This window comes from Leuciscus leuciscus (genome assembly GCF_965113295.1).
Source record: "Leuciscus leuciscus genome assembly, chromosome: 6".
Classification (NCBI taxonomy): Eukaryota; Metazoa; Chordata; class Actinopteri; order Cypriniformes; family Leuciscidae; genus Leuciscus; species Leuciscus leuciscus.
In genome coordinates, this window is record NC_138730.1 from 36,989,610 (window position 1) to 37,001,553 (window position 11,944).

Below are 11,944 nucleotides of genomic sequence, written 5' to 3' on the forward strand. Positions count from 1 at the left end.
GCTCCACCTCCTCTGCACAGGAGTCTAGCCGGTCCCGCGCCAGTGTCGACGCGGAACTGCTCCGCCTCCTCACCAAAGCGGTCGAACAATTGGGACTCGACTGGTCCCCACCGAGGGCGCCCGCGCCTAACCGACTTGACGGGTGTTTTCTGCCTAGCCGCCGCCCAGCGCCTGCCTCTAGGTCAGCACCTTTCCTGCCTGAGCTCCACACTGAGCTCTCTAAGTCGTGGAACGCCCCATTCTCCGCTAGACTCCGCTCACCGGTCTCCTCGACCCTCTCCCAAGTGGACGGGGCCGCCGAGAAGGGATATACTCAAATTCCCCCGGTGGAAGATGCTGTGGCAACGCACCTTTGCCCGCCATCCGCCAGATGGCGCTCAAAGTCTGCCCTGCCGTCCAAGGCCTGCAGGACCACATCAGCACTCGTCGGCCGCGCCTTCTCCGCCGCCGGCCAGGCTGCTTCCGCCCTGCATTCAATGGCTGTGCTCCAGATCCTCCAAGCCGATCTCCTCCGAGAGCTGGACGAGAAAGGCCCGGATCGCGCCGTTCTCACGGACCTGCGTAGCGCGACGGACCTCTCCCTTCGCGCCACAAAGTCCGCTGCACAAGCCATCGGGAGAGCTATGGCCTCGCTCACCGTCACCGAAAGGCACCTTTGGTTGACGTTGGCGGATATGAGCGAATCCGAGCGTTCAGTGTTCCTCAACGCACCGCTCTCTCCCACCGGCCTGTTCGGCCCAGCGGTCGCCGGGATCGTCGATCGCTTCTCGGAGGTGCAGAAGGCATCGCAGGCGATGAATCTCTTCCTGCCCCGCCGCTCGAGTTCGTCTGCAGGCCGCTCTCAGCAGCCTCCTGCACGGAACTCCTCTCAGCGCTCTGCCCAGCCTCCGTCTTCGCAGCGACGACAGGGCGGCCGCCCTAGGTCGCGCTCAACCAGCCGTCACAAACCGCCTCCCCCCCGGGGACCCCGGCCCAAGGTGACGCTCAAGCCTGAGCCCGCGAAGTCCTCCTAGCGGCTGCAAGGAGGAAAAGATGGCTGAGTCCCGCTGCGGCCGGACCGCCATCAAAGCGCCCAGCTCTGCCAGTCCCCTTAGAAAAGGCTACTGCAGCAGCTTACATCGCAGCCAACGAGCCAGTAATACAACTCTCTCGCCTGCACACAAACGCCGTTTTCACGGCGACCCAGAGAAATCTCATAAAGAGTATGGTTTCGGGTTTTCCGGCTCACGCCGAAGGTGTCATGAGTGTAGAATTTGTGCCCACGCCCCAGTGCTCACCACTACACACAAACACGATCTCCCCGGTAACGCTCACAGAGCGCACTCTCATAAAGCGGGCACGCGCCGCTCGAGTGCTAAAGGTAGAGAATGTGCCCGCTCTTCCAAGCCCACACCTACCCACTGCCCGCTCTGTCACACAGTTATCCCGGGACGCAGATCCTCTAAAGCTCCCTTACACTGGCCGTGTTGCATATGTAAGCCCTGTGCCCGCTCACGAGCGCGCGCACTTACTATCAAACACGTTAAACCTCATGCCGCTCTCGCGCCACGGGTTTCTAGCATCAAAATGTGCCCCGTCCCCAGTGACCGAGCCGTTATGTGCTGTACAGCCAGTCACCATTGTTCGCGAGCCCCCATATTCGAGCACCGGCAGCGCGCGCGCCGCCCCGTCCTCTCTGATAGAGGTTCCCCATCCCGCCCAGCGCGGCGATCCGAACCCAGAGATCATTCGACCCCTAGCTATGTGTGCGAAAGCATGGCAAGCTATCCAGGGCGTGTCAGAATGGGTGCTGAATACTATAATGCACGGCTATTCGCTTCAATTCGCTCGCCGTCCCCCGCGCTTTCTAGCACGGACAGAGACGAGAGTGAATACAGAAGTAGCGCATCTGCTTCAGGCAGAAATAGCAAAGCTGCTGCACAAAGGGGCTATAGAACAGGTGCATCCTTCTCAGAGCGAGTCGGGCTTTTACAGCCGTTATTTCCTCGTACCCAAGAAGGACGGAGCGCTGAGACCTATTTTAGATCTGAGACATTTGAACAAAGCTCTCATGAGACGGCCGTTCAAAATGATCACAACCAGACAAATCCTCGCGCAAATTCGCCCGGGAGACTGGTTCATCTCTCTCGATCTAAAGGACGCATATTTTCAGATTCAGATAATACCCCGTCACAGGCCATTCTTGAGATTCGCCTTCGACGGTCGGGTATATCAGTACACCGTCCTGCCGTTCGGTCTATCTTTAGCACCCCGTACATTTACGAAGTGCATGGACGCGGCTCTCTCTCCCCTGAGGAGACAAGGAATGCGGATACTGAATTATCTGGACGACTGGCTAGTCCTCGCGCAGTCAGAGGCAGAGCTTTTGTCTCACAGAACAGCGCTTCTCAGCCATCTGGAATGCTTGGGTCTCTCGGTCAACTGGACCAAGAGCTCATTACTACCCCGCCAGTCGACTTCCTTTCTCGGAATAGAACTGGACTCGGTGGCTATGACGGCCAGATTGTCAGAGCAGCGCGCGCGCCGCATTCGACATCTCGCCGCGTCTTTCCAGACGGGCAGTCAGGTTCCGCTGAGGACATTCCAGCGAGTCCTGGGGCATATGGCCTCAGCTGCAGCAGTGCTCCAGCTGGGCTTACTGCGCATGCGCCCGCTTCAACGCTGGCTGAAAGCGCGAGTGCCTCACCGAGCCTGGACGGCCGGCCGCTTACGAGTCAGAGTGAATCATGGCTGTGTTTCAGCCCTGCAGCCCTGGCTAGCAGCCGAATGGTATCGTACGGGAGTGACGATGGGAGTTGTCTCGCACCGGAAAGTTGTCTCGACAGATGCGTCCAACCTAGGTTGGGGAGCGCTATTAGAGGGCAGACCGGTCTATGGCCCTTGGTCAGACCAGGAGAGTCACCTTCATATAAACTGTCTAGAGATGCTGGCGGTCGAGAAAGCGCTCAAGCACTTCCTCCCATACCTACAGGGCCACCACGTACTAGTCCGCACGGACAACATGTCAGTGGTAGCCTATGTGAACCGTCAGGGCGGTGTCAGATCCAAAACTCTCTGCGCCCTGGCGGAACGCCTCCTTGTATGGGCTCAGCACTCACTGCGCTCGCTGAGAGCCGCGCATGTGCCGGGTCTCCTGAACGAGGGTCCAGACAGACTGTCCAGGGACAATGTTCCCCTGGGGGAGTGGTCTTTGCATCCCCAAACAGTCCAGTCGCTGTGGCGCCGTTTCGGCAGAGCGGAAGTCGACCTCTTTGCGTCAAAAGACAACGCGCACTGCCCACGGTTCTTTTCCAAGAGCGAGGACGCGCTGGCCCAAACCTGGCCCAGCGGCCCGCTTTACGCTTTTCCCCCTGTCTCTCTGCTGCCACAAGTCATCGGGAGAATCAGGGAAGCGCGCCACACGGTGCTCCTCATAGCCCCGTATTGGGAGAATCAGACGTGGTTCCCAGATCTAATACGGCTGGCGGACACACCCCCCTGGCCGATACCGGTGAGAAGAGACCTTCTCTCTCAAGCCCGCGGCTCGATCTGGCATCCTCATCCAGAGCGCTGGTCTCTGCATGTATGGATAGTCAACGGATACCCGTTGACTTGCCAATAGGGGTTGTGAACACGATCACACAGTCTAGAGCTCCCTCTACGAGACGGCTCTACACATCTAAATGGTCTGTGTTTAATAAATGGTGCACCGCCCAAGGGCTGGATCCACAAACATGTGAGGTGTCGCGTGTGCTTTGTTTCCTCCAAGAGCTGTTGGACATGGGCAGGTCCCCCTCCACGCTCAAAGTATATGTTGCGGCCATATCAGCTTTTTCCGACTCGGCGCTGGGCCGCGCATTAGGGAGGAATGAGCTCATTATCCGCTTCCTTAGAGGAGCTAGGAGGATGAACCCCCCGCGACCCCCCTCGGTTCCTATTTGGGATCTTTCCCTGGTCTTAGAGGCCATGAAAGCGCATCCCTTTGAACCCATGGAAACTGTGGATATGAAATACCTCACGCTCAAAACCGTTTTTCTGATAGCCCTGTCTTCAGTCAAACGTGTGGGTGACCTGCATGCGTTATCAGTTAACGCGGCATGTCTCGAGTTCGGACCTAATGACTCTAAAGTTATTCTCAAACCGAGACACGGTTATGTCCCCAAGGTGTTGGGCACACCCTTCAGAGCACAGGTCATTTCTCTCTCAGCTTTGCCGGCTACCGGCAGCGAAGTTGACAGTAATCTCCTTTGCCCTGTCAGAGCGCTGAGAAATTACATTACGCGCTCCGCCGCCATGAGGCGCTCGGAGCAGCTTTTCGTTTCGTTTGGTGGGCGCACCAAGGGTCTCGCCGCCTCGAAACACACTCTGTCCAGATGGATAGTGGACGCTATTGCAGCTGCTTATGCGTCTAAAGACCTGCAATGCCCTTTGGGCATCAGAGCCCACTCTACTAGAGGCATGGCCTCGTCATGGGCTTGGACTAGCGGAATTTCTATTCATGACATTTGTACGGCGGCGGGCTGGGCCTCCCCGTCTACATTTGTTAGATTTTACAATCTAGAAGTTCCCGCCCTGCAGGCTAAACTTTTATCAGTCTAAATCTCGCGTAGGCCGGCCCACTTCTGTGCGCGGGCTACTGCTGTTTGATTTAGCCCTCCTGGTTGAGCTGTACAATATAAGGGTTGGTTAGTCAGACCGGCCGCGCCGTTCTGTTCCCCCTACTATGTGCTTATGTACTTGCGCTAGCCATATCATTGGCCGCCTGGCTCACACTCTCGTGTTCCCCGGGCTTCCCTGGGACTCATTCAGTGGATGCCGGGCGCGCACGGCGTTGACAAGGGAGTTCCCGTAGCGTAAGCTAAACTTACGCAATACGAGAGAACCTCTCGTAAGAGAACGTACTCGGTTACCTAACGTAACCTCTGTTCTCTCTAGAGAGGGAACGAGTATTGCGTAACCCGCCGTGCTCGCGCCACGAGCTCACTCGCTTCTGCGACAAAAACCAGTGAAAGCAGCCTCTCAGCCCGTATTTATACCCTCTGCCACGCCCCGCCTCGGGCCGTGACGCGTAGGCGCGCTGCTCGCGCTCATTGGACGTGACGTCACGCCAAGGGCTCAGTGATAGGCTGCTGCAGTTGCCGCAGAGCAGCCTATGAGCACGCTAGATTGCCTGCTCTAGGTCAGCTTGCTGCCGCACTGCGTTGACAAGATATTAAAATTAAGGATAATTTTTTGCTTCATATCTCGAGAAAAGATGACTTTACCCGTAGCGTAAGCTAAACTTACGCAATACTCGTTCCCTCTCTAGAGAGAACAGAGGTTACGTTAGGTAACCGAGTACGTTTTATTACCCAGTTATTGTAATAAATATAATTAGTACATCGTATGTACATAGGAACAGGACTGTAAAATAAAGTGCTACCAAGTGAATAATCGTAATGCAGTGTTAAGTCTATATTATGTCAGCAGAAACGCAAGAATGATTGCCCAACTAGATAAGAAATCAAATCCAATAAAAACATTTCTTGGTCACACAATTTTTGTATTATTGTTTGTTTTGATTTTTTGTTTTTGTTTATTATTGTCAGTTATTGAATTTAATCCAGTACTTTGGAACTGGGGCCCTCTACACTCTTTAGTGTAAAAAATTGTTAAATAGAATCTTTCTTTAACGATTTAAAAAAATATATATTTGAAAAATCAGCAAAACCATACATGCACTCAATTTCACAACAAATCAATGTAAATATTTTGTCAAGCTACAAACCCAAAGAAAAACTCCAAATACAATTTTTTAAAAATATTTTACTATTTTATGCGACAAAAGTTAATTAAATTATAATAATAAAAAAACGCTTTTATAACATAATATGCTTTGAGTTAATGGATAAGAAAAATGCAGGACATAAGACTCATGCACATTTTGAAAATGCTAAATTGTAGACTTTGATACTAAATTGTTGCTACAGTTTCATATTGAAAGTGTAAAAGTACTTTTGTCCTTAAACATTACATTAACTGTTTTCTTTTTTTAATGTTTTAAAATGGAATTTATTCCTGTGTTGGCAAAGCTGAATTTTCTGCAGCCATTAATCCAGTCTTCAATGTCACATGATCTTTCAGAAATCATTATAATATGCTAATTTAAAAAAAGTGCAGAAACTGAGAATAATTATCATCTAAATGTCAGTTTCAGGGTGATGAACTCACTCACCTGCACCCTCACTACTGACAGAAGATTGTTTGCATTTTCTCACCTTTCTTTAGGGTGAAGAGGAGAAGAAAATACAGCAGCCTCATCTTTATCCTGATACAAAATAATCAGTTGTAGCATCCAGTATTCATAGGTTCAGTGGCCAGTCAAAGCCAAACCAAGAGTTTAAGCAACGAGACACAGATATCCAAACTCTTCACTTCAGAATGTCTTCTAATGCAGGTGTGTGTGTAAGAGACGAGAAAACAATCCCAAAAAATGAACAAAGCCCTATTTAGAAAACTCTAAAAGGTTAAAGGGCAAAAGGCAGGGTGGTCGTCGTGGTAACAGGGCTGCAGGAAGTACACATTCTTTATGTCTGTTTGGTCACACATGAAGAGATGAAGTTGGATCTCTCACACACACCTATGCTTCTCTTTTATGCAGGGTAAAGGTCCTGACCCCAACTGAAAACTGGGGTCCTCATACAACTAGCCATTGTGTTTGTGTGTGTGACAGGAACTCAGGTGAGGATCAAGCAGAAACTGGGGGTTGTAAATGATTCTTTGTATTCTCTGGGTTTCTAGTTTGAAATAAGCATTCTGCTAATGATGCAATACTCTAAAAAATGACTCTAAAATACACAGCACACACAAATATTAAGTAATCTATTTGTAATGACACTGTATTCAACCAATTTTACATTTTTCTCATCTTTTGTCTATTATTATTTTTTCTTTCAGATGCTTCCAGGTTTGATTTTAGTTTGTTTGTTGTAGTTAGACATCACAAATTAGACATGGGTAAATCTGTTTGGTTTTATTCGTGTTCAGGAGAGACAAAGTACAACGTCGACACGATATAGATTTGCACACTACTATTCAGATTCAGTGATGCTTTAATGTAGTTCATTGTTTAACAGAACACAGTTTCTCTCTCTTACACACACACACACACACGCACACGCACGCACACACACACACTCTTGATTTCAGATGGTTCAGATGTCTGTCATCCGCAAATGATTCTCAGTTCTTGTCTTATATCTTCACACACATTCTTGCCAGACATTTCTGCTTCAGATCTGAGAGAGAAAGAGATTGTGATTGTATTAGTAAAGAAATTACTTCAACATGAACTCAAAATTGACCTGGTTTTACAGTGCAAGATTCATCAGAGCATGATATTCCAGTAAAAAACATGTTTGTTTTTGTAATCTTTCATCAAGATGTAGAGAGACAGCTTTCTTGACGTCACCATGGAATGGCTTCTTTTAATAATCCAATAAATTCCTGTTCAAGTCCTATCCTACTTTTTTTTCTCATTGAATAACTTTACACAATGGAATTAAAATAGGGGTTTGAATGCTGCTTAATGCAGACTTTACAAAATAACTTTTAACAACCTACAAAATTACAAATACAATAAAAATGTACTTTTGTATTATTATTATAAAAATGTATTTATTTATTTTTTATTAAATTTGTAATCAAAATGTGAAAACTTGATCTTACTTTGAAACAATGGACTTCTCTCTGATGATATATGCCGGACTTCTACAATAATTCTGTGCGTCTGCTTCCATCAAATCAACAACTGGTGGATTGAACCAAGAACCCTTCTAACATTTTTTCTTTTCCGATAATTGATTTCACTTGGATGTATGTCACAACAAGAAATGATCTGTCACTACTTCCATTACATTGTGACTTTAAACAAAAACAAATCAAATGAGACCCTGCTGGATATACTGAAATTTAATGGTAACAATTTAATAGTAATTTTATTTAATTGTAACATGTACAGGACTCCTTTTGGAATTTCTATCATGATTAAGACCAATCATAGTGTATTTTTGTTGAACAAGGTACTGTACACTCAAGGCCACTTTATTATGTACACCTTGCTTTTGCCCTCAGATCTTTCTTAAGTCTTTGTAGCATAGATTCCACAAGGTGCTGGAAACATTCCTCAGAGATTTTGGTCCATATTGACATGATAGCATCACACAGTTGCTGCAGATTTGTCGGCTGCACATCCATGATGAGAATCTCCCGTTCAATCACATCCAAAAGCTGCTTTATTGAATTGAGATCTGGTGACTGTGGGGGCCATTTAAGTATAGTGAACTCATTGTCATCTTCAAGAAGCTAGTTTGAGATGATTTGACATTTTGCGTTTCCAGCTGGAAGTATACCATCAGAAGATGGGTACACTGTCTTAAAGGAATGTACATGGTCAGCAACAATACTCAGGTAGGCTGTGGCGTTTAAACAATGCTCTACTAAGGGGGTAGTATGCTTGGTACTAAGGGGACCACAGTGTGCCAAGAAAATATCACCCACACCATTACACTACCAGCACAAGCCTACAAGGCAGGATGGATCCAGGCTTTCATGTTGTATACACCAAATTCTGACCCTAACATCTGAATGTTGCAGCAGAAATTGAGACTCATCAGACAAGGCAAAGTTTTTCCAATTTTCTATTGACATGTTTGTTCAGAGATGCTTTTTTGCAGACCTCGGTTGTAACGAATTACTGTTGCCTTTCTACCAATTCAAACCAATCTGTCCGTTCTCCTCTGACCTCTGACAAGACAATTTTCAACCACAGAACTGCTACTTTCTCTTTTTCTGGCCATTCTTTGTAAACTCTAGAGAACCCTAGAGAGAAGCAGTGTGAGAAAATCCCAGTAGATCAGCAGTTTCTGAAATACTCCGACCAGCCCGTCTGGCACCAACAGCCATTCCACATTCAAAGTCACTTAAATCACCTTCCCCATTCTGATGCTCAGTTTCGTCTTCAGCGGATCGTCTTGACCATGGCTGCATCCAAAAACTGAAAAATGCTGTCAATTTGTGTGTAAATGTATGATTTTGACCAACGTTACCCACTTCTGATGTCATTTCTAGCGAGAAATTACTATCATAGTAATTAAATATTCACTTAGTTATCACCAAATCTCGCTCTGTTTTGCTGTAGATCATTAAATCGTTGCGCTGCCTCAGAAGTCTGTCCGAAATCAGTTTCATGAGGTGCCTTCGTGTGCAAACGCTGCCTGCAAAGTCATAGCCCGATAGGGAAGCGAGGCAACAAGTCAGTTGCCAAAGTTTTCAGATGCAGCCCATGTCTACATGTCTAAATGCATTGATTAGATATTTGCATTAAAGAGCAGTTGAACAGGTGTACCTAATAAAGTGGCCGGTGAGTGTAGTTTCCAATAGGATTATTGAGATTCTCAGTGGAATAGAATGTCCTGTATGACTTTAAAATTAACATAATTTACTATATAAAGAAACACTTCCTGTGTAAGTCCCTTTAACTGTCCAGTAGAAAAACGTTAATTCAATACAATACAAGATATGATACTCAATATCTAATATGGAATAAAATCCAGTTAATCCGGTAGGACACTTTATTCTTATTTGATCCAATTAGGATCTTTCAGGATTGATTCCAAACTCTGTATATATTCCTGTAGGATTTGCCCTTAGGTGGCCGGTGTAGTATCTGTGCATTTCTGCTTTATCAGCTCATCACTGACATCAGAAAATTATATTTGAGAATGGTTGTATTGTAGGTAAACAAGGAGCTGCATGTGTCCTCAAATGCCATGAGATTCTTCAGTGACTAAGCAGTTTCATCGCTGGAGACACACTACAATCAAGTCTGCCTGCAGCCTATTTCATCTTATTCTATCTTTGTCCTGCAAAATACTCTTCACCATCAAGACTGACCTTAGACATCATTAGTCCTGTAGGAAGAGTGTTTTATTGGCTCACACATACACACATGCACACACATACACTTTAATGAGTTCAGATCCACATGCAGGTATCATCTACAGATTCTTTAATGAGGTCGCCAGTGACCTGTGTGTGTGTGTGTGTGTGTGTGTGTGTGTGTGTGTGTGTGTGTGTGTGTGTGTGTGTGTGTGTGTGTGTGTGTGTGTGTGTGTGTGTGTGTGTGTGTGTGTGTGTGTGTGTGTGTGTGTGTGTGTGTGTGTGTGTGTGTGTGTGTGTGTGTGTTTGTGGAGGGTCATTAGTCACTCATCAAAGAAAATGCAGGTTTTTCAATAATCTTGAATTTCTTTCTGCTGCTGCTGATTTTAATGGACTTTCAGTGAAGGTATGTGATGACATTTTTTGTATGATAATATAATATAATTATATATTTTTTATTAAATGATAGTGTGTTGTGATTTGATCTCTGTTAGGGTTAGATATGTTGACGTTGTGTAACTCACTTTTGGAAAAAGTGACTCTCCTCATCCGACTGCAAACCTCTGCTGTATGTCTCTCGTACCAGCGATGGCTGTCCACACAGTATCTGTAGAGCACAAAAATATTGACCATCTTGTTTATGCAATTTATAATATTGAGGATATATGCTAAATTACTGTCTTACTCCCTGATACTATTGATTTTATAACCAAAACTGTGACATAGGATCCAAAAGTCTGAGATCACTAATGCTGTCAGTACTTTCACTTCTGTTTTGCAGTTTTCTAAAATGTAATATAAACATTTGAGAAGATTAACTGAAAAATGAACATAAATTTCAGAATGTCTTAATATCTGGTTTATCCCCTTTGTCTTAATGACAGCAGCGCTCAGGCTTCATGAAAGCAAGGAAATATGACCTTATGTACAATGGAGGTCACATGGTCAGTGTCACAAATTTGCATATTTAATTGACTTAGAAATAGCGTAGAATAGTAAAAATCTACTATTTACTTTAAAAAACTTTGTTTATTTACACACTTTGATTCCCAGACTGTCAATATGACTTCAGACTTTTGGACCCCATTGAATATGTATATAACTCGCAAGTGTTCTGTAACATGCATCTCTGTTTTTTATGTCCGTTTTAGGACTAGTTGTGAATAGTTGAGTTGTTGTGCAGAGCTGTACCTCTGTAACTCTACTGCTCTGTGACTGAATCCTCTGCACACACACTGAGAGTAAAACTTGCACAGCTCAAACACACATGGCTGCAGCTTCACTGAGCTGATAGTCGCCCTGCCCCAGATCGGCTCCTCTTCAAGGGTCTCTTTCAGGTCCTCTTTCTCACTTCCTTGATGAAGTAGCTCCATTCTCCATGGGCATCCTGTCAAAGAAAAAAAATTCATGACAAAAAGAATAATGGACAAGAATAATGTGCTTGCTATCCAAACATTTTTAGCATCGAGACGCAGTTTGGGGGCGGTCTGTTTTATCGACAAATGGAAGAGGTTACTACTCTCATTGACTTTGTTGTCTTTCATCTTATTTTTTATTTTTTTGGTGTGATACATGTGCTCCTTGTTAAAAATAAAAATAAACGCTGTTGTCTTTCATCCAATTCATGTAGTTAAGGCCTGTTCACACCAAGGACGATAGGCTGCCTCTGAGTGAGAAGTGAAAAATGCTGCCTTTAGAGGATGCATTAAAAGGTAGGAAGGCATCGAGACACATCCGATCCTTAAACAGTTACTTTGTTTGCTGCCACAAAAGTCTACACAAAATCTGTTTCGTAAGGTAGGCTACATTCGTACGCAAACGCTGCCTACAAAGTCATTGCCTGATTTTCGGAAGGTTTCGGATGCAGCCCAGAACGATAACTACAAAGTTTTAATAATCATTCTAATTCTGTAAGAAAAGCAAGTCCACACAACAGCTATAACGATAAAGAGTAACGATCTTGTAATTACATTCAGAACAATTTTTTTCCAGCTGATGAACGATAAAAACATTGACAGCCAATCAGAATCCACCCGACTTTAAAGAG

At 45.7% G+C, this 11,944-nt stretch overlaps 2 protein-coding genes across 2 annotated transcripts in view; one reads left to right on the top strand and one right to left on the bottom strand.

Moving 5' to 3' along the window:
* LOC309501431 (uncharacterized protein) overlaps positions 1-11,944 on the top strand; it is a 188,284-nt gene that overhangs the window by 38,392 nt on the left and 137,948 nt on the right. The window lies entirely within an intron of this gene.
* The window catches only part of hhla1 (HHLA1 neighbor of OC90), a 13,668-nt gene continuing 8,684 nt past the window's right edge, over positions 6,961-11,944 (bottom strand). The window contains exons 13-15 of the mRNA XM_082173389.1: positions 11,089-11,284; positions 10,422-10,504; positions 6,961-7,256 (exon numbers count right to left, since the gene is read on the bottom strand). Of these exons, the coding sequence (XP_082029515.1) occupies positions 7,213-7,256; positions 10,422-10,504; positions 11,089-11,284 (323 nt within the window). The 3' untranslated portion in view covers positions 6,961-7,212. The remainder of the gene's footprint in view (positions 7,257-10,421; positions 10,505-11,088; positions 11,285-11,944) is intronic.